This window comes from Necator americanus, chromosome III (genome assembly GCF_031761385.1).
Source record: "Necator americanus strain Aroian chromosome III, whole genome shotgun sequence".
NCBI classification, from domain to species: Eukaryota; Metazoa; Nematoda; class Chromadorea; order Rhabditida; family Ancylostomatidae; genus Necator; species Necator americanus.
The window spans coordinates 3719673-3742262 of NC_087373.1; the positions used below are offsets into that span (position 1 = coordinate 3719673).

The 22590-nt window shown below is 40.1% G+C and overlaps 3 protein-coding genes across 5 annotated transcripts; 2 read left to right on the forward strand and 1 right to left on the reverse strand.

Moving 5' to 3' along the window:
• Window positions 1–365: 365 nt before the first annotated feature.
• RB195_008521 (uncharacterized protein) lies at window positions 366–11139 on the forward strand (the record flags this gene model as incomplete). Of its 2 annotated transcripts, XM_064195068.1 has the most annotated exons (8): window positions 366–485; window positions 4006–4127; window positions 4406–4490; window positions 7144–7231; window positions 9672–9763; window positions 10434–10551; window positions 10703–10860; window positions 11038–11139. In XM_064195068.1, 8 exons carry the CDS (start codon window positions 366–368, stop codon window positions 11137–11139), a joined length of 885 nt encoding a protein of 294 aa, XP_064046212.1. The 2 variants fall into 2 exon arrangements, with proteins under 2 accessions (XP_064046212.1, XP_064046213.1); XM_064195067.1 differs by lacking the exons at window positions 366–485; window positions 4006–4127; window positions 4406–4490; window positions 7144–7231 and adding exons at window positions 7719–7796; window positions 9454–9550.
• A 5088-nt stretch (window positions 11140–16227) lies between these two features.
• RB195_008522 (uncharacterized protein) lies at window positions 16228–22370 on the forward strand (the record flags this gene model as incomplete). 2 transcript variants are annotated; one of them, XM_064195070.1, is made up of 8 exons in its annotated part: window positions 16228–16278; window positions 18302–18454; window positions 19232–19359; window positions 19930–19991; window positions 20898–20989; window positions 21660–21777; window positions 21929–22086; window positions 22269–22370. In XM_064195070.1, the coding sequence occupies 8 exons, from the start codon at window positions 16228–16230 to the stop codon at window positions 22368–22370; spliced, it is 864 nt and encodes a 287-aa protein (XP_064046214.1). The 2 variants fall into 2 exon arrangements, with proteins under 2 accessions (XP_064046214.1, XP_064046216.1); XM_064195069.1 differs by lacking the exons at window positions 16228–16278; window positions 18302–18454 and adding an exon at window positions 20677–20778 and having other exon boundaries at window positions 19190–19359.
• RB195_008523 (uncharacterized protein) lies at window positions 16768–17155 on the reverse strand (the record flags this gene model as incomplete). Its single annotated transcript, XM_064195071.1, has 2 exons — window positions 16768–16860; window positions 16919–17155. The coding sequence occupies 2 exons, from the start codon at window positions 17153–17155 to the stop codon at window positions 16768–16770; spliced, it is 330 nt and encodes a 109-aa protein (XP_064046215.1).
• Window positions 22371–22590: the final 220 nt, after the last annotated feature.

The window sequence follows — 22590 nt, forward strand, 5'->3', positions numbered from 1 at the left end:
TATGTACATTTTATATTTCTGCAAGTGTATAACATTTTGATTATTACTGCAGTCGTTGCTTGGTGCACGCTGATTATCATATCGAGGTAAAAAAAAGTAGTTGGAAGGGAACAGCGCACGTTTATTTTGTGTTTTGGGAGAATCTGAACAGATTCCTCGACGTAGGAACATCGGAAGTTCAAAATCTGCCCAAAAAAAACTTCAAAATATTGTTCAGAAGAGTATTTCAGCGGCGGTGAAAGTGTTTTCCACTATTTAAAATTTTAACACATTCATCAAAATGGGGCAAAGAAGATTTCTATTCAGTTGTGTAGAAATATTGCATGTTTTAGCTCTTGGCGGAGTTAGTTTGCTCTTTTTGGAGGATGGAAAAAGACGGAGTAAGGAGAGTTTCCGAGAGAGGTCAGTACTCGGTGAAAACGATAGATGACTGCTTCCGTTCGTGCTATGCGCATGACGATTGTTTGTACAACGAATATCTGAATGTGAGTGCCTACCTTACCATTTCCGTTTCACCTTCGTACATGACAACGCAAATCAGTTAAAATTTGCAGCCAATGTTGGTTAGTGTTTTTATTTCTTTTTTTTTTCTTATAGAAAAGAGTAGGGCATTATTCAACGTGTGCATCGCGAGGACAACAAGAACATTTTCCCATGAGAAATACGACCAAATGCACTCTTTTTCAATGGGTGCTGATTTGCTTCTCGAGATTTGTATGCGTTTCTGTTTACTCGTAGACAAATTACTTCTCTATACCATCTATTCATGGGTCCACATTTTTCTTCCAATTTTTGTGCTTGAAGAGCTATGCAAGAGCTCGTTCCGCTTGTGGCGCTTGGTGAGCTGTAGATCCCTGATTTTGCATGCGCACGTTAAATATTACATTGGAACTAGTGATTCTAAAAACTAGTACCTACCCGGTATTCTTTGGTACATTGGACAGCGACGAGTGCTTACTACCAGCGACCGTATATTTGATGGAAGTTTACGGTAAGACCAGTTTCAATGGCTGTTCATGTATGTATATGGATTCCGCTGCTACTATCCCTTGAACGATTGTTGAACCACTGACCGAGAATCACGGCCAAGCGAGGGAATGTGACACGGCTCTCTCGAATACGACCACCACCTCCTCCCCTTCCTCTTCTCCGACGCTCCTACGACTTGATATCGCTAGCTGCCAATTCAATAAGGATATGGATAAAGTTTCTGGCGTGAATCAATCCGCCTGGGATGTGTCCCCACGTTCACTTCAATTCAGAATCGTTTGGAGTTTAGGAACGTGTAACTGGCCTATACAATGACTTGCGGTGGCTAGCCGATGTGTCAAGTCAGTGTTTTTGTTCTCTCAGCTAAGTCTGGTACCAATTAGTGTTTTTATCAGTGCCAGAGAAGTTTGGTACCAATCTATTGACACCCGATGGATGAAAGGCTTAGTGAGCACTAGGACGAATTCGAACCTCCAATCGATCGTGCAGGAAGCGGAACCTCTAACCGCTACACCACACTGGCCCCACCAACTCAAAATATTGTTCTACTGTTCCATTTTGTACAAGACCACACACCTTTCGGCGAGCGAGCAGAAGTTGAAGTATTGGCAATTTTTCTCATTCCAGAAAAATTGGACGTGATTTTAAATATATTCGTGTGGGGAGACTGAGGAAATTCCCAAAAGCAAAATTTCTTCTTCTCCGACCGTCTGGCTTCCTCAAAATTCAGTTAAGATAAATCCAAAAAAAAAAGTCGGAAAATTTTAAGTATTGTCTCATCAAAATTCCAAAAGGAACTAACGGGTGGAAAAAATCGATACTTTTTTGGAGCTAACCTTCCTCTCTGAAAGCTACCTAAATTTTTCCTTCTAGTCCTATGATGAAGTTATTCGCGATTATCCAGACCTAACAATTTACACAGATCCTGAGCATTTTTGGCCATTTAACTCCATTAAATCCATTTTTGAACAGCTGAAAACTACGTTTAATTGAATTCTTTATCTTTTAGAAATGATTTTAGGTTTCTATCTGTTTTGCAGAAGTTTGACTCAGTGTGGTGTCGAACCTGCCACATGTCAACACGTTATACATTTTCAAAACAAAATGCTTCCATACTGTCCTACTCCTGAAAATAGTATTAAATGATAGTGTTTTAGAGTAAAACCGTTAAAAAAATTGTATTTGGTTTTTATGCAATCATTCAGTATTATTTATTGTTTTATACTGTTACTATTTGTAGTTAACCGTATTTTTTTATTTCATGTGTGCAAATATGTAATACTACGTAATAATTCAGACGTTCTCTTTTCTTAAAACCTCGACATAGTTCTCTCTATATTTTCTAACCAGCCTGAACGTCCGGCTTAAGCCGGAGAAATAACAGTAGCGACATTCTTTGGAAATTAGAATTGTTTTTTTTTCTATCAACGCTTTCTTGAATTTTCTTAATCCGAAAATACAAGCATAGATGAAAGATTTTATGGTTTTTCCCTAAACGCGTCGGTTTTATATTCGGAGAAGAATAAAACTAGATTTAACATCTATGTTCCTCTCAAATCTCCATATTTTGGAAACATTATTCGAAGTATGAGTTTTCTCCGTTCTCAGCTATTAGCAAAGAACGAAGTGCTAACATGAAATAAATAATCACTACCGCAGTGATTATTCATTATCATTCATTATGTTCATTATTTATTCATTATGAATATCACTATCGTAGTGTATATAGTATAGTATAGTATATAGTATCACTACGTCAGATCGCGTAAACGTTGGCTAGTACGTATTGTATTTAGGCAGCCGTTCGCAAGTGCTTTTCCTCTTTTTGAAGAAAGGATGTTAGCAGCATCAGGGGACATGCTGGGAAATGCGAAGGAACCACAGAAACCCATGCTACTGCGTTGGGGCACTGCAATCTGGCTCCGGGGCACGAATTCGACGCCACAATACCCAACCCACACATTTTTACCGTCTGGGGGGTCCAGCGCACCAAACCGACGCCATAATATCCCCTCTCTTTTTGGAATTTCTTGACTGAGACACACACATACACAGACGCACACACGTGACTAAGCCCGTTATTATATAGCATGACAGTTTGCAAATCTGGAAGTATACATTCACATAAAAGTTTATTTGCTCTCACTAACATATAAGAGAAACAAACTTGCCTTATCAAAGCCAACATACATAGCTACACATCTTTAGACAATGGTGAAAAGGTACAGTGCTCGCCTGTGAGGTGCATAGCGATGGTTCGGCACCTCACCGCTGTAGAGTTTTGCATCATTATGGAGTATTTTCGTGACACACAGACAAACACACACACGGACTAAGCGTGTTATTATATAGCATGATAGTGTGCCTGCAAGGTTTTTAGATGAAATCCTTTATTTGGCTGATGTGCTGGCTTTCTAGCCGCCTTCAGAGGTCTAAATAAAGGTCAATTGGAACAATCCTAAGTTAATTACGTCAAGTGTCACACCACACAGGGTTAGTTGCTTCGGTAATCGTTCAAGGTAGTGAAAACGGAAACCATGCACATTGAAAGAGTTTTCCACCGGATATGCGGCGGTTGGTTGCACGTACCTGTCACTTGAACAGTGTACCAGCGAATGAACACTGCTGTGTGTGGATCACTAATGACAATATCGATGATTTCATCTACACACGCAATATCAACAGGTCACAGGGCTGTACAAAAGTCAGATAAAGGGTTCCATCTATCCACGAGGGCACACTGTTAGAAAATATATCTAAGAAAATATACAAACTCTGCCCATACGATCGCTGATGGGAAAATCTCATCCCATGTTTGACCTTGTTCGGGATACTGTGACAGTTGACGGAGCGAAAGTGAGACGGTTTCATCCAATCCTTATTAAAGCCTCTGAGAATGGCAATAAGCCAAAAATGTCTGACTAGTAAAAGTTTCACTTGTGAACCAGGCGCATTAAGATAAAACATTTCTGAACAGTTGTTATAGTCCAAGTCATCGTCAATCCTTATGCTTAGGGTACGTGCTCAATCTTCGCGACTGGATCTGTTCAACACACATTCAAAGGAGACGCATACACTATTGGAATAGTGCGGTATGAAAAGATCTGTCAACGTGAAGTGGTCGTGGACAAACCAGGGTATCCATTTTATTTATTTATTTATTTATTTATTACGCTCAAAGGCGTGCCTGAGTAACTAGCAAGGAATAAATACAAATAAACAATGGAAAACCAGCAAGGAGAAAAAAGTATAATTATGAATATGAATAAGCAGGGATAAGGCGCGCGAACAGTAAACAAGGGGAGATTTAGTAATTTCAAAAAGCACATAAACTCGACAGGGTGGGAATTAAGACTCTTGGAAAATAAGTAAATAAAGGGAGGCTGTAAAAATTAGTGGCTTCCAATCACATCAGCCAGCAAGATGCCCTCAAAACGGAATTAATAGGTACAACACCGGCAGTTCGGCGAGCGGGTATACTGGCTAACCCCGCTCAACCGGTGAGTAGAAAGGAAGCACTAATATTATAAGCAGATAAAGAAGTAAAGGAGAATAGGAACAGTATAGAGGGGGTTAAAAAGAAGATCAAAGAACTACGCAATAGAAAGCATTAGACTGACCTCTGCTAGGAAAGAAGCAAAAGGAAGAGAGACATAAAGTTGACATAAAACATTTTGATGACGTATACAGAATTTTTTTGTTCATATCGGCATCCATAATGTCTTCCTCTGCCCTTACTTTACCCACGACAAAGCAGTTCTTGAGAGGTTTAAACCACTTTTGTGGGCTTCTCTAAGTAAGACCCGATAATGCAAAACGCATGAGGCCGCGTGAAAAGAGTTCACGCAGCTGTAAATATGTCTAAGGCGCCTATCACGTAGTTTCTTCTTTACTGTTCACTTCAGGCTTAATTTTCATTTCATTTACCATACTAGACTGTATCGCATGGTAACATCGAAAGTAGATCATCTTACAATTTTTTTCGAGGATCTTACCTCTAAAAAAAATAAGAATTTCAATGGAAAATTTTATTGAGACATCTCTGAGTGGTGGAGGGAAACAATAAATTTCCTTGCCCTTTTCTCATCGCTTTTGAGCTAAGCAAGACTAATCCGAATCATTAAATATTGACTGCGTATATAAGGAGCAGCCTGAACGTTCGGCTAAAACTGGTCTTCAGGCTTATTTTGGTGTTCGCCTTCACAGACCAATAAGACCAGACGGCGACCTATCCCCTCCAAACCCTGCGAGGTCGCACCCAGGGTCCCTTTCCCCTCCCCGATTCCCTCTTCGGGGACCTCGCAGCTGCCCGCTGATCATATCCCCAACCTAATCCCCCCTGGTTTTCCTGTGGTTTATATGCGTGGTTTATCCTTATCTCGACACTACACGGCACAGCACGAATATACGACATGAACGGTTGATAACATATGGGCCTGTCGACGGCTTAGGGGTGCTGCTTCTCGGCGATAAGTGGTATGTGGTTGCGGTTCGGGGCTCAAGGGTAGCCAGCCAGGGTTAGGTGGTGCTAGTGATGTAAAGTGGTGTGATGTGGATAAGTGGTAGGGGCGTGGTGATCGATGGAAGAACACGAACACAATAAACGATTACACAAAAGACGGATAAAGAAGGAACTGACTCGGAGTGCTCGTGGCCAGCCCTTGTATATGCGGCCGGCGTGGGAGCGCTACCGTAATACATTGCCAGTGGCGATGTTTATGGCGCGCCGCGTGAGTAAAGATGCCGGCTGGCTGAGAAGGTCGTGCCGGGCACGACACACACGGACTAGGCGCGTTATTATATAGTATGATAGTGGTGAGCAAAGGTGTTTAAGAAGAATTAAGAAATTTAGGCTGGCCTCGCTTCCTACGACGACGGAACGTGATTCGCAGACATCATCGACGGACATTACAGGTTACAGCGAAAACACTGGAAATAATTCATATATCAGTCTCATTTCTAACTTGAAATTGTGATGAGTTCTTCTATAACTTATGATCGTCCATAGCGTTCAGCAAAGTACCTATGTAGCATAGAATAATTTCTCTGAAAGAGCATTTTTGGTTGAGAATTCGAATGATTCTATTTCAGAAGTTGTCGTCTTGTGAACAACCTTTAAAAATAGAATACTTCTTGCGCACTATTTCATTATTTCAATTTTTTGATTTTTTTTAAGTGTTCAGCTTGATTTGACTCACTACGTCCACAGCTCAAAAGGACTTTCTTCGAAGACGTAAATTTAAGATAACTGTCTTCTTTAAATAACTATTTCTCATCTTAATGTCATTAAAATCAAATGGATGAAAGTGCAAAAGGAAACTATTTTTTATTTTGAAGTTTGAGTTTTTTTTTTAGTTTGTAAGGAAGCTTTTAAAAAAGACTATGAATTGGTCCGCTCTGTAAAATAATTCATATTCGTGTTACAGTAATAGAATATTCGACAAGACAGCAGCAATAGTTATAGTTGGGTCAAAACGAGGCATGGACACTTGTGTAAACGGCTAAACTCGAAGTGACGCGGTGGAGCGCTGCGGTTAGAATCGTGTAAGGATCCTAGTTATTGTCACTCATCTCTGCAGTTCTCCATGATCCCACCTCGATTCCAACCACTGTCTCCACCGCACTGTTTCGAACACAGCCGCTTACGCAACTGCCTTTGCTTCATGTCGTTTTGACCCGACTATACCTTTGTGGTCGGCCCCAACTCGCTATAAGAAATAACGACTTCACTTTCCAAAGGCATTCTATTGAACTACCTTGAGAAACACCAAAAGCTTTGTGTTGATTGTAATTGTACGTACGGCGACTATTTTCATGGAAATGAATAGCGATTCTGAAGAACAATAGCAGCCAAAGTTATTTTTACTTTAGTAACGTCATTTCTTTCCCCAACATCCCAGCAAGTAGCTCGCATTGAACATTAGGCATGATGTTAGGTTGATGCAAAAGAAATACAGGATTTTTCCATTCTGTTACATTCAACACTATTTTATAGCAGTGGGGTAGGATTTTTGTACGAAGTATTATGCATTGATGGAGAGTTTATTTTATGTCTTTTCTAAATGTGTATATGAAATTTAACTCAGATCGCCTTTTCTAAAATAATTTGATTTTACTTTTCAAATGACCAATTTTCGTCGAATCTACTTCTAGTTTAAACTTGGACGATCTGGTGCTCAAACTGCTCGAAACACCGATGCAGTATTAGGCCAAGAAAGTGTTGATGATGATAGCGTACTACGTTGGTTCCAGAAATTTCGTGCCGCCAGCACCAGCCTCGAAGGCGAACCACATTGTACATGCCCAGATGTACTCGATGACTATCATCTATGCCTTCGTTGGCACTTCTCTGGCTCCATAGTTTCGAGCTATATTCGAGCGTTTCGTAGGTGATATTTCGCAAGAGTAGATGCTGCCAGCGTGAAATAATTTCTCTCAGAGAATATCTTTGAATTAAATATTGGATTAATTTCATTCCTTCGGGAATCGAGTGCTAAACTTGTTTTTAAAAATTCTATACTTGTTGCGTTCTACTTTATTAGTTAAATTGGGGTGTGGAGCAAGAGGTTCCCGTGAAAAACCGACCTGACCTCCCTTTAGCGCCGCGCGCCTCCACATAATTAAGGCTGCCGCTCCACCAGCTAGACATCTTCCACTACCGCCTGAAATCACTTAGACCCCGTCCCTTTATTGTTCTCTAATAAGCGCCGCGCGACATTCGCGCCGCAATGGCAGTGGATGCTGCGAATTTGGAAGGAAGAGGAGTGAAAAATGAATTCACGCAACAAGTTCTTATTGCGAATATAGTAAGTTATGCGTAGTACGCGTATTGTCAGAAATTAAGGAGAAAAAGTAGATCCTTCTGACCAGTTAAAAGATATGTCATCAGGGGCATATCATAGAGTATCAAAGAGTCAAAGATTTCATGATTAATAAAAGTGATATGCATAGTCTACATTGACCTCATTTGAGCAACTTCACACAAATAAAGAGTATCTCAAAAAGAAGCGAAAGGAGTAACATGCATAGATTTTCACATATCCCATAATTTTAATAATAAATAAATTTCACACATTTGAAACCTTAAATGTTCTATATAAACTCGCAGTCCATAAGTATGTGTCTGTCACAGTGTCGTTCAACAAATTCTTGTTCAACTTTCAACTGCAGCAACTTTATGTCCTTATTACTTTGTATAATTCTTTAAATTCCTTTCTACATTTTACCCTTTCAAAATTTTATATGGATATAATGTTTATATAGGACGCATGTCTAATACTTTAATGCTTGCTTATATACATTCCCAGACATGTATGAGTGGTGTACATCTAACATGTGAAAAGAGGACAATTTCGTTTTCATTCGCATTTGTAAATGGCATATCATTTACACAGACCTCTTTCATTTATATCAGCTTACAAGTATACTTTATCTATAGTTTCAAACAACATCTAATACCATGCACTTTTCTTTCCGTTCGATTCTAAAAAAAGCGCATCGTAAGAGTTGCGGGCTCGCAGAAAAAAAAACTCATCATAGGAGCAGCAGATGTAGCGACATAGGCGGTAGGGGGGGGGGCATCAGTGAGACATAGCACAGGAGGAGCAACCAGACTACTGTAGCGATTATGACGCTGTCAAGAGACGCGCGGTGCAATTAACGACGCTCGTTAGCCTCCAGGATACGCGGCGGCACATCGAACGGGTACCTCTTGACCTTTCCCCGTTAAATTGCATTTGATCAGTTTTCAACTTTATTTCATTGAACCATGTCTGTTGCGCAGAACCACATTTCCAGAGGTGGGTTTTTAGAATAGTTACCTCACCTGAACATCTTATTTCCCTTCAATGAGAAGTTGGTCAAAACTAAAATTACATATTTTAACTTTGGCCAGTAGAACGATAGATGAGGGTTCAACATTTTGGTGGCCATTTTTGAAAAATAAATCAAAGATTTTCTACAAAATGACTCACTCAGCAAGATAAATCAGACCCAACTTTACTGTAAAAGAATAACAGTAATGAGCTTAGAGCGGAACGTTACCTTTGTTGCCAGCTCCAGCCCGTTATAAGGACCAACAAATTTGCTTAAAGGAGAGGAAATATCTTATCTCCAAAATAGCTTCCTCACCTGAACATCTTCTGTGTTTCTCTTCAATGAGAAGTCGATTTGGCCAGAACTAGACTTACATATTTTAACTTCGCCCAGCACTACGATTACGAAATAGATGGGAGTACATAATTTTGGCAGCAGTTCTTGAAAAAATTAAAAAGCGCCTACAAAATGATTCATTCGGCGAGATAAATCAGATCCAACTTTACTGTAGTAGAAGAACAATAGCAAGGAGCTTAGAGCGGCATGTTACCTTTGTTGCTGGTTCCAACCCGTTATAAGGAACAACAATTTAATTTGAAGGAGAGGAAATATCTTGGTTTTATCTGATGACTGTTACTGTGTATGCAGCTTCCAATTCCTCAAACATTAGCAAAGATTCAGAAGAACTGTGGTGGTCTAAAGCGACTATCTACGAAAAAAAACCATCCACGAAACTTGCCAGTAGGTAGATTTCATTGATGTTGATAGTATAATTTAATTTTGCTCAGATGAGGTAAGAGGTCAGGAAAGATATTCGCTTATTCTTGTGTTCATATCGACAGGATGACCTCTACTACCGTGTTCAGAGTCAACATTCGCAGGCCCGGAATTGACGACAGTTCCTGCATATGAGCTTCTCGGTTGGGAGTACTACCACGAAACGAATATGTGCTATAAGGTGTAGTTTATCTTAACTGAGGTCTTCTGCCAGAGCTTTTTTCACACGAAAGAACAGCAGTGTATTCTGCACGAATGACAATAACCATTCTTAAGCTGAAATAACGTTCTAATCCTTCCTTAACGGCGAAGTCACTGGCCCTTAATATCTAGGAGACACATCTTGTGTAGCTGATAAATCCTATCGAAAGTGCCTTGTAAGTAATAACTTGAAAAATATCAGGGACGAACTTCTGACCAATATTCAACGAATCCTTGCCAACTGTGTTGTACTGTGTAGTATACCCTGATTACAAGAAAGACAGACAGTGACATTAAAGCGAAATGCTCATAAAATAACTCTTAGCTTATTTAGCTTTGAGTGACCATACCATAAAAAAAGGAGGGGATTTGTATTTATAAAGCAGAAGGTATTGCATGTATCTGTTCTCACAAAGGTGCGCTTGAAGTTAATGAACGACAGGCTGGCATTATGATTGCTTACGGGGATACCAGATGCGTAAAGATAGTGTCTTCATCCTTCCAGACAAGTTTGGTACTTTTGTGTGGTCAAAATGCAAACATCAAATAAAATTACTCCGATAAAGTTGTATTGCCACTCTTGTGGATGACCCTATTATAACGCGAGTATACTGAATTTCGTTTGTAAAGATTATGAGTTCACATTGCAGAAGTTCCGGGTGGCCGGTGGCGGTAATCAAGATGTAAAGGAATCAGAGAAAAATTGCACTGGTTACGGAGGGAATTTAGCGTCAATTCATTCTGCGGCACAAAACAATTTTTTACAGCGTAAGCAGTTCTTCATTATGTTATTAATTTCAGTATTTGCAAACCGGTGCTTGAGGCCCACGTCATCAAGATCAAAGCTGTCGGCACTCGTTTCTCTCTTCGACATATATTGAATAGATATCCTTCTAACCTAAAATGAGCTTTCTTCCAGACATGCTCCCCATCGCTCCCTGTGTGATCGGATTGAAATTTGTTGAAAATCAATGTGGCGTTGCTCATCGTTATTGGTCAGATTCTTCCGTTGTCAATTTCGAAAATTGGGAACCAGGAGAACCAAACAATAATATGTGTGAGCAGTTCTGTACATATGTAAGTTTAAAATACACTATCTATCCATAAATCACTTGCCGACTGGAATAGTATAAAAATGTGTGCAGCTAATGTTTAAAACTCTTCGAATGATCACTTATGGGTGTTTTGTTAAAAAAAAAGACATCCTTGTGTGTAGTAATTTGTTGCCTCTCTGGTTGAATTGATTTTTTTCAGCTGCAAAGTGATGGAACGTGGAACAATTATAGATGTGATGCTAACAGTGCATTCGTCTGTGAAACTGATAATATTGTCTACTGCCCTCAACGCAGAACGTGAACGTGCAGTTTAATTTTTCCTCTAGTGCGACATTTCCGTGGAGTTGTGAAACTGACATCGATTTCTTCTTCAGAACTTTGTTTCTTCTTATCCTGTCCGCGGTTTGCCATTCACCCTCTATTTCTACCCTATAAAAACTGTGTGAGACATTAAAGAATTTATCCGTTGTGGACCGATCATAACAAGAGTAGGAAATTGTGGGTGGAATAAATATTAAGGAGGATATATGGCAAAAATGCTCGGAGGCCAAAATCTCTAAAGAACTGGCTTTTCCCTTTGTCTCTGTTATTTTGTTATCCTTATTTGTCTCTGCCCTAGGCAACATGATGTACCAGTGCTGTAACTCCGTCGTTCAGTCGTAAGATCCATTTAGAACACTTTCTAGGTATGAGGTGAAGCCTATGTTAAAAAGCAGCAAGCATTTGGCGAGTAAAGGTGGAAGGAGGGGATTTCTAGAAGTGAGCAGGTCACTGGAGAAGAAAAGTGACTACGGAAACGAGGAGAGGGGGAGGAGGTTAAAGCCATCATCCCACGAATCTGAGGTGGTACGGATTTCAGGAGTATTCGTATACTGGATAGTAGATCATGGAGAGAGGTGTGATTCCGTGCATTTCTTCCTAATTGCCGTAAAAAACGGCCCGGAAAATGCGGCGCCGCACAAGGCTGGCGTGCTCCAAGCGAACTCCTTGTAGAAAATAGTGTGCTAGAACGCTCGAAGCCGTATCTTCCGGTCCGTTTTCTACGGAAATTAGGAAGAAATGAACGGAATCACCCCCTTTCCATAATCTACTATCCCGTATACGAATACTTCACCGGAAATCCCTACCAATCCAGATTCGTTGGGTGATGCCTTTAAGGTGAAGAGAGAAAGGGGAAAGAGGAAAGGAGAAAAGATGGGAAGAGAACGGAACGAGAAGGAGGTAGGGAGGAGTTTGATGTTTAGTGGATAATGAACAATATGTAACAGAATGTCCAAAATTAAGTCATTTCTAGTCCTTAAAGGAGTTTCAAGGAAGTTTCACTAAACATGCTGTTTGAGGGAATGTACAGTTTTGCATATTCGGAAGTGGACAAATCCTTCGTTTATGAACGTATAGAGTAGATTTTATCCTAAACTCCAGAGACTTAGAGTTCCTTTTTTGGTTTATTACGATTACAGAAATAGTGAACCCTGCTGAAAGCCTCTAAAAATATTAGGTTGTAAACTTTCGAGAAGCATTTTCTCAAGATTTCAGAAACTTCTAGATTTATTTTTTAAAAAGGTATAAATAGGAAAGTTTTGAAGCTTCTATCGCTCATTCCATTCTATTTTCATTTCCATTAATTGTGGAACTTAAGCCATGTGACCTTCGACTGCTTGGACTTTATGAGTTTAAGACTTTATGAGTTTAAGACTTTATGAGTTAACACCATGAATTGTCATCTGGTCAACGTAGAGCGAGGATCACTGCGTGTCCGAGTTTGCTAAGTTACAAACGGAGCTTCGATTGGCTGAAGAACTTGGTTACTACAGATGAGAATTTGGTGACGCACGCAAATCGTAACCGGAGGCACCATTGGTTCGGTCCTGGTGAACAAGGAAAACCAACATCAATGTCTAAATTGCATCCCAAGCAGGCTCGGTGTATGGTGGGGATGTTCTGGCATTATCCATTCGGAGATACTACCCGAAGATGCTACAGTCAACTATATTGTCAACAACTGGATTGTGTGGCAAGCAAACTTAACCAAAATAAATTATATTTCCCCCACGACAACCCCAAGCCTCATGTAGCCAAAGTCACAGATCAAAAAATTTTGTAAACTTTCTAGGACCTTGGTACCTCATCCAGCCTACTTTTCGGGCATGGCTCCTAATAGCATTTGTTCACTTCAGAATCATATGAAAGGAAAAAAAAACTTTGACAACTTGGACCATCTCAAAATGGGCGTGGAGAAGTTGTTTTAATGACGGTATAAAATTATTATCAACAGGACGGCTATACATACTCGACAACAACGGTTTATGCATATCTCAATTATATTCTGTTTAAAAGAAATAAATTCAAAATGAAAATGTGAAAAAAATGATTCTCGAAAGTTTACAACCTAATATTGGGCAAAGAGGCTATTTTCCCGTGTGAAAAGGCGGTGCCCAGGTGATTATTGAACAGATTTTACCAAACAATGTGATCTTTGTTATATCTGTTCTATATTTTCTTCTTTAGATAACGAAAGGCTGAACTGAACAAAAAACTGAACTGTTGCTTAAACAGAAACTTAACAAATGTTCAAGCGCTGGTGAAGGGTGTTCAGTGAGCGCTGGTGTTGAATTGCAGCTATAATTTTATACCTTTACAGGTTTTGATAGGGAGAGTGTAGTGTAGCGGTTAGAGGTTCCGCTTCCTGCACGATCGATCGGAGGTTCGAGTCCGCCCTAGTGCTCACTAGGCCTTTCATCCCTCGGGGGTCAATAGATTGGTACCAAACTTGTCTGGCACTGATAAAAACACTAACTTGACACATCGGCTAGCCACCGCAAATTACTGTATGGGCCAGTCACACGCCCGTAAGCCGATTCTGAATTGAAGTGAACGTTGGGAGGCATCCCAAGCGGATTGATTAACGCCAGAAACTTTATCCTATATCCTTTATGAGTGGTTGCAGTGACTACACAAACGTCGTGAAAGTAGTTTAGCACGACGGTGGAGAACTCTCGATCTGGTGTAATCCTATGTTAAACTGTAAACGAGGATCATACAATGGAACAAAGTGTTATACTGATTAACACCTATGCGCGATTAGCAAAGCCCGAAATAACAACTACCGAACCGGCTGGTGTTGGTAGGCTGACTACAACTCTCAGAGACGGTAAATGAAACGGTGCTTTCAAGGGAAGAACAAAACTGACAGAAAATAAAATAAATAAAGGTTGCAAATATGAAAGGAGAAAGGAGAAGAAACTGCAAAACATAAGTGAAAGTGCAATGAAATAGATTTTCAACGGGAAATGCAGAGAAAATTCGTCCTTCAATTAGATCTTGTGAGCTGTAGTATCTAATAAAGCGTGTTCTGAATGCGCCTTCTTCACGATTCCTGAACAGGTTGGGACCCAGTCTATTCCATAATAGTCGAACTCTGCAGTGAAATAAATAATAACAATAATAATAATAATAATAATAATAATAATAGAGGAAAAAAGAGGGATCAAGTTGTGTCAAAAATTCGCCATGGTAATACATTTGCAGCAAAAAAGAAAACTACAACTATAAAACTCGTAGACACGGTCACGTTGCTAAGTAAATTTGTCGTGTAAAAGACCTATTACGCTTCGTTTATTGCTAAGAGATGTCTTCTAATTCTAGGATCTTCAATGCCATTGCCACGTAAGAATGTTCCATTATATGGATGGAGATGCTCAGATAAAAGGGCCTGCTGTAGCTAACTAAACCGGCTCTGTCTTTCTTCCATCAAACGTTTCTTGTAGTTGAGTCCATACAAAGTTAGCTCCGGAACCTCACTTTTCACTTCTAACGCAAATATCGATGCAGAGTAGATGTTAATTTCTTTCAAAAATTTGTGCAAGGATATTCGACGACCGTTCTTGCAATCATTCGTTGGTTGACTATGACCCGATGAAAAGCTGTTCGAGGTAGTAATACGTAATATTTGCATTATTAGGCAGGCCATCACGCTCTCGATAAATTATCTCCACTTTATGCGACCTGAATAAATCAGAGCTCCGGCTATGCAACAAATTTTTGCATCAGTCAATCAACCGGAGGCTTTTTTAGCCAAAGAAAAAGATAGTTTTTCGGAAAGCAGATTGAGTTTCCTTACTGAAACGTTGGCTGCTTCGAAATTTTTTGTCGACGTTGCAGAATACTCGCTTTACCCTATTAATCAACTTGAACAAATTAAAGGCACCCCACGAATCTGATTTCAGGTGAAGTGTTTGTATACGGGATCGTAGATTATCGAAAAGGGGGTTATTCAGTTCATTTCTGTATCAGTGGAAACGGACAAGCCTTGAACGTTGTTTCTTACGACGTCCTCAATTGCAGCGCGCCACCCTTACGCCGCTCCATGCGATTCGTCCGAATGGGTTTTCGACGAATCGCAGGCGGCGCAAACGTTGCGCATTGCAACATAAGCCGTCATAAGAAACAGCATTCCGGGGTCATCAGTTTCCACTGATGCAGGGAGAAATGGACGGAATCACCTCTCTCGCCAAAATCTACGATCCTGTATACGGATACTCCACCTGAAATCCGTACCACCTCAAATCCGTGGGGTGATGCCTTCAAATTGGGTGATACGGGTCCCATGGCGTCGGAATGGTGCGCCAGTGCCAGAATGCCATAGAGTGGGGTCAAAAGGGTCACGTGACGCCAGATTGGTGCGCGGAAGCCCCATCGGTAGAATGGCTTTCTATGAATCATTCACATATCTATTTCCAAGCGTATTTCCCTGATGCTAACATCTCTTCTTCAAAAGGTGGAAACACCCATACAAACGGCTGCTTAGATGCAATACTAGCCAACACACGTTCACGTGGTCTGAAGAAAAGTTTCATCTTCATCACTACGATGATGATATTCTCGTCATGTTAGCACACCGTTTTGTGCTAATAATTGAGAGCGGAGTAAGGTCATACTTCGAATGTCTTCAAATTATAGAAGTATCAGAGAAAGATAGATGTAAAATCAAGTTTGATTGCTTCCCAAATATAGTACTGATGTGTTTGTGAAATTCATGAAATCTCTCATCCATGCCTGTATTTTTGAGGGAAAATAGAAGAAAACGTTGACAGAAGGAAAAAAAACAATTATAATATTACAACAAAAGTCGCTACTTTTATTTCTTATTGATAGATGAGGACAATTGAGGCGAACACCACAAAAAGTCGCTACTGAAGTCCGGTTTTGGCCGGACGTTCAGACTGGCAATTGTACAGGTTACAAGTTAGATTTTTCACTCTTCTTTTAATCTGGTGAGATCCTTTCAAAGTTCTCTGCATATTTCTCCCTTTCTCTTATCTCTTTCTTGTTGTTCTGTTGTCGTACTTTCATTTTAGAGTAGTTAAAGTTGAGTTGAAAGTGTAGCGGAATGGCAACACTTTGCATTTTGTGGTTCACTGCACTGTTTGGCTGGAACAAGGTAAAAAACCTTCAACTTTTGTGTATTTACCGCAGCTACAAAACTGTTCAACAAGACAACTATCTGATCCATTGATCTATATAACAATTGTTCCTCGCTGCATGCTAAACATCACGTTAAGATGATAGAGATCAGAAGTACTAAAAATACTACAAAATGCTGTCCCTCTCTCTCATTCTTTCTGACAGAGGCGCTAATATAGCGGTCAAAAATTATCAATTATGTATAGTATCTATAAGACAGAATCAACCAAACTTACTTTACCGATGACTTGACTCATTTGATTTAATCGGCGGGCTGACATGCCTGACACGATTGTGTGCATCTGCTGGTGTGCTGTCCTTTAACATGCGTCTGCCCATTTTACCGATCGCCTGCGTAAGCTTGCGCAGACTTAATCCATTCGTCGCTCTTACTTATCCTGCGAAACCTTACCTCTCGCCTGATCTATCTATCCACGCCAAGTGTCTCCTCTTTCACCACCTCTGTCTAGAATTTCCGTTTTTGGCCAGGTGGATTTTCCTGATTGAGCCTACCAAACTCTTCAAAACGCGTTGAACAAGGTGATCTGTAGCCCATAGGCTGCAACATGATGTCGTTGATGGCTTTGAGAAGGAAGTGTCCTGTTCTTTTATCTTACTTCAATTACCACGTCAAACGGTGTCGTGCTGCGACACCGTTGACAAACGACTGGTGCTCGAATTGTAGCAGTTGTTCTTTGACTGATATCATCAAGTATGCAAAAGCACTTTCCTGGTACTCCATCGATGTGAAGCTCGTTGAGAATACGGCCTCGATGAGGAGAGTCGAAAACAGCTACAAAGTCCAGAAAGGCTAATTGCATCGACGTCGAATATCGCTGCCAGATTTCGGTCATTCTCCTGAGAACACTCGTCAAACATAGATCGGTTGGGACGGAGGCTAGCTTGCTCGCCGCGCATCGTTTCTTAGCGATAAGTGTACAATAAGTCTGTCTAGGATAAGCTGTAACACGTAACGAAGAGATCCTTCAGTAGTCGCTAGGGTCAGTGACAGATACATACATAGCTCCTTTTGGGGGAGGGGGGAGGAATTGCCATACTGTGTTTCCAAGAGTCAGGTGTCCTTTCGTCAATCCATATTGAACAGATGATCTTTGTCATTTCAGGAATCCCAGATTCAGCTACTCCATTCTCAGTGTTGAGGACTGGAGAGGATCTTTTCATTTTGCCGCTATACTGTTTTAGTGAACCATAACCTTCCTACGGGTTCTTGTCCTTCCACGCCTTTTCAAAATCCTTTCCTCTTGGCTTCCATTCGTTTTCGGGGTCATTTTGCAGTTGACGACGAACCTTCCTTCTCAGACGCTTTTCCTAAATGATCACGCCAGTGCTGCTAGTGGCGCATATAGAATTATAAATGGCTTTCGTTTACGCAGATGTCAAGGCAAACATCTTCTGTGACCTTAGAACCGAGAGTGTTTTCGTTGCATTCTCCTAGGGGACTGCTGCTTAGGGGAGAACACGATAAAACTAACTATCTGACACTGATACGGATCTTCTGCAACTTTATTCTCTAAGCGGCAACTGACCGAGCAATTTCACTTAAAAAGAAAACTCTAAGGAGAAATGGAAAGAGGTACAACTAGTGTACGAAATAATTTACAATGTACAGTTGCAGAACAAAGAAACTAAGATGACGCGAATGCTGGGAAGGGGATTGCACCGTGTAGTTCTGTTTATTTGGTGTTCCGAGCAGCATGTAAACAGGTGCGCAGGTGCATTGCAAAGTACATGTGTAATTGATAAGTGGCGACTTGGTTGTGAGCGTTGGACATGGGCTGTAGAAGGAATGCAATCCTAGTTCAAGGTTTGCTGAGGATCTAAATATGTTGATCGAAGAAAGTGTCGCCACCACAAACGCAAGCGGAAATCCCAGCAGCAATGAGAGTTTTTTCTTTAAACCACTTAAAATTTCAACGCATTCTTCGGAATGGAGCGAAGATTTTTTCCATTTAATTAAGTTGAAATATTGTTATTTATAGCTCTCTGCCGAACTAGCTTGTTCCTTTTGGAGAATGGAGAAAAACGAAAAAAATATGGTTGGGATGCAAATCTCCAGTGCGGCTGTGACAAAGGATGACTGCTTCCGTTTATGTTATAAGATGTCCGGCTGCAAGTACATTGAATACGAGAATGTACGCGTATATATAAACATTTCTATTTCATACTTACAGTATGACGATGCGTAAGAGTAAAATTTGTTGTTATTAGGTACTTAAGAAAAAATAGAAATGCTTACAATTGCAATTCTCGAGAAATAATTCTGACATTTTAAGGTTTTAAGCAAAGTTTACCACATCTGTGTATGAAATAAAGCGATTTGCAGTAGTCATATTTTATATGAGGTGCACTATTCTTTCTGTCTGCTCACTTCGCTCACCTACACTGCAGTGCAGCCCTCATGTAATAAGAAAAATTTTTATGACTTCAGTAGTAGTTTACTGGAGGAAGTTTCCAAGAAAAGGGCGTCGGTCATCACTCAACTTGTGCATGGCGTTGGCCTCCGATAAAAGCCTTTCCTGTAAAAAATTTGGGGCGTATCATGCTTATTTCTCGAGAATTGTGAGTGTTTCTATTTCTTCATATGTCACTACTTTCTTGTAATTTTCCCCATTTCTTTTGTATTCCTCAACACCAGAAAAAAATGACAAATCCCAGGCTGGTTTTTTCTACTTCACAGCTTTTTTTGCCAAAGAAAGATGTGATAATATGATGTTTCGAAGAATATCAGAAAAATTCATTCCAAAATTCATAATTTTAGATCACTTTGTGGTCGTTTGAGAATTTCTTCATTATCCACAGCTCATATTAGTAACTGCCGGAAAAAATTCGACTTAATTTATCAGTTCAGCCGAACTAGAAATGTTTGAATGAGTACAGAAGGCCAGTTCAACGCTACTCTTCGTATTAAGGATTCTTGCGACCTCTTCACGGATGACAACGCTGTTCAACACACATTCAGAAAAGAAGCGTACGTTATTGGAAGAGGCGCAGAGATTGATGAGAGCTGTGAACGTGATGTAGTCCTTGACGAACCAAGGTATTTGTTTTGACGATTTACAGAAAATTGAGTGTTCGCTGGGAGAATTACACATTCCGTGAGATGTTTTTTTCCCCTTCTCCTAATAAGCCACTGCAAAGCAGCTTTTGAGAGTTTTCAGGCCCTTCTCAAAGGCAATGCAAGGCACACGATACGCATGAGCTCGCAATCGGACGCGGGAGGGAGCTCGTGCGCTGCAAACGTGTGCAAGTATCTGTTCACATTGTCTTCCTTACCTTCCATAATTTCACTGTTTTACGGGTTTATTCTCCAAGAATCACCAAGTCTCATAATTTCCATGAATGAGGAAAAAAAGATGAAGATGAAAGACAGTTTTGGAACAAATCTCGGAATTGGATCGCAGGGGGTTTTCTCGAGGATTTTACCTGAAAGCAGAGCACCATTGTTTGGATTTGGACGTGGTGCCACAGACTACAGCGGGAACGTAGTATTTAGCTCCAGGCGTGGTTACGCTCATCTCTCACTGGTCGACGTGAAAAAAAGATCGTGGAAAACGGCAGGGGAATGAGATGGACAGCAAAGGCATTTCAAAAGAATTAATAAATTCAGGTTGGACGGACTTTCTACAGCCACCGAACGTGATTTGCTAACATCTTCGTCGAATTTGGCAGGTCAGAGTTAGAACCGATAGAAATATTTTATATATCAGTTCGATTTCAAAAATGAACCTGTTACGAGTTCTTCTACAACTTATTGATCGCCCGCAGGGCTCTACAAAGTATGCTGCCAGCATGAAATAATTTCTCTCAGAGAATATCTTTGCATGATATATTCGAATAATTTCATTGGGGTCAAGTGCTAAACATGCTTTTGAAAATTTAGAACCTGTTGCGTACTACTCTATTAATTAAATTGCATTTGATTACTTTTCAACTTTATTTGTTTCAACCATATCTATTGCGCAGAACCACTTTTGTATAAGGTGAGTCTATAGAATAACTTCCTTACGTGAACATTTTTTGTGTTTTCTTCCAAGGAGAAATCAGCTTGGTCAAAACTAAGCTTACATATAACTTCGTACAGTACTACGAAAATGGAATAGATGAAAAAATAGTAGTAAAAAAATAGTACAAAACATTGTTGGCAATTAAAAAAAAATGAAAGAGTTTCTACAAAATGATTCATTCGGCGAGATAAATCAGATCCAACTTTACTGTAGTAGAAGAACAATAGCAAGGAGCTTACAGCGGCATGTTACCTTTGTTGCCGGTTCCAGCCCGTTATAAGGAACAAAAAATTTACTTAAAGGAGAGGAAATATCTTGGTGCTATCTGTTTACTGTTACTGTGTATGCAGTTTCCATTTCCGCAAACATGAGCAAAGATTCCGAAGAACAGCGGTGGTCTAAAGCGACTATCTACGAGAAAAAAAAATCATTTGGCTCCACGAAACTTGCCAGTAGGTAGATTTCATTGATAGTATAATTTAATTTTGCTTAGATGAGGTAAGAGGTCAGGAAAGAGATTCGCTTATTCTTGTGTTCATATCGACAGGATGACCTCTACTACAGTGTTCAGAGTCAACATTCGCAGGCCCGGAATTGACGACAGTTCCTGCATATGAGCTTCTCGGTTGGGAGTACTACCACGAAACGAATATGTGCTATAAGGTGTAGTTTATCTTAACTGAGGTCTTCTGCCAGAGCTTTTTTCACACGAAAGAACAGCAGTGTATTCTGCACGAATGACAATAACCATTCTTAAGCTGAAATAACGTTCTAATCCTTCCTTAACGGCGAAGTCACTGGCCCTTAATATCTAGGAGACACATCTTGTGTAGCTGATAAATCCTATCGAAAGTGCCTTGTAAGTAATAACTTGAAAAATATCAGGGACGAACTTCTGACCAATATTCAACGAATCCTTGCCAACTGTGTTGTACTGTGTAGTATACCCTGATTACAAGAAAGACAGACAGTGACATTAAAGCGAAATGCTCATAAAATAACTCTTAGCTTATTTAGCTTTGAGTGACCATACCATAAAAAAAGGAGGGGATTTGTATTTATAAAGTAGAAGGTATTGCATGTATCTGTTCTCACAAAGGTGCGCTTGAAGTTAATGAACGACAGGCTGGCATTATGATTGCTTACGGGGATACCAGATGCGTAAAGATAGTGTCTTCATCCTTCCAGACAAGTTTGGTACTTTTGTGTGGTCAAAATGCAAACATCAAATAAAATTACTCCGATAAAGTTGTATTGCCACTCTTGTGGATGACCCTATTATAACGCGAGTATACTGAATTTCGTTTGTAAAGATTATGAGTTCACATTGCAGAAGTTCCGGGTGGCCGGTGGCGGTAATCAAGATGTAAAGGAATCAGAGAAAAATTGCACTGGTTACGGAGGGAATTTAGCGTCAATTCATTCTGCGGCACAAAACAATTTTTTACAGCGTAAGCAGTTCTTCATTATGTTATTAATTTCAGTATTTGCAAACCGGTGCTTGAGGCCCACGTCATCAAGATCAAAGCTGTCGGCACTCGTTTCTCTCTTCGACATATATTGAATAGATATCCTTCTAACCTAAAATGAGTTTTCTTCTAGAGATGCTCCCCATCACCCCCTGTGTGATCGGATTGAAATTTGTTGAAAATCAATGTGGCGTTGCTCATCGTTATTGGTCAGATTCTTCCGTTGTCAATTTCGAAAATTGGGAACCAGGAGAACCAAACAATAATATGTGTGAGCAGTTCTGTACATATGTAAGTTTAAAATACACCACCTGTCCATAAATCACTTGCCGTCTGGAATAGTATAAAAATATGTGCAGCTAATGTTTAAAACTCTTCTAATGATTACTTATAGGTTTCGGTTTTGTTTATAAAAAAAGACATCCTTGTGTGTAGTAATTTGTTGCCTCTCTGGTTGAATTGATTTTTTTCAGCTGCAAAGTGATGGAACGTGGAACAATTATAGATGTGATGCTAACAGTGCATTCGTCTGTGAAACTGATAATATTGTCTACTGCCCTCAACGCAGAACGTGAACGTGCAGTTTAATTTTTCCTCTAGTGCGACATTTCCGTGGAGTTGTGAAACTGACATCGATTTCTCCTTCAGAACTTTGCTTCTTCTTATCCTGTCCGCGGGCTGGCATTTCACTCTCTATTTCTATCCTATAAAGTGTTTCAAACATAAAAGCTGTGAAATATTAAGGAATTTGTCAGTTGTGGACAAATCATAAAACGAGTAGGAAGTTGTGGATGG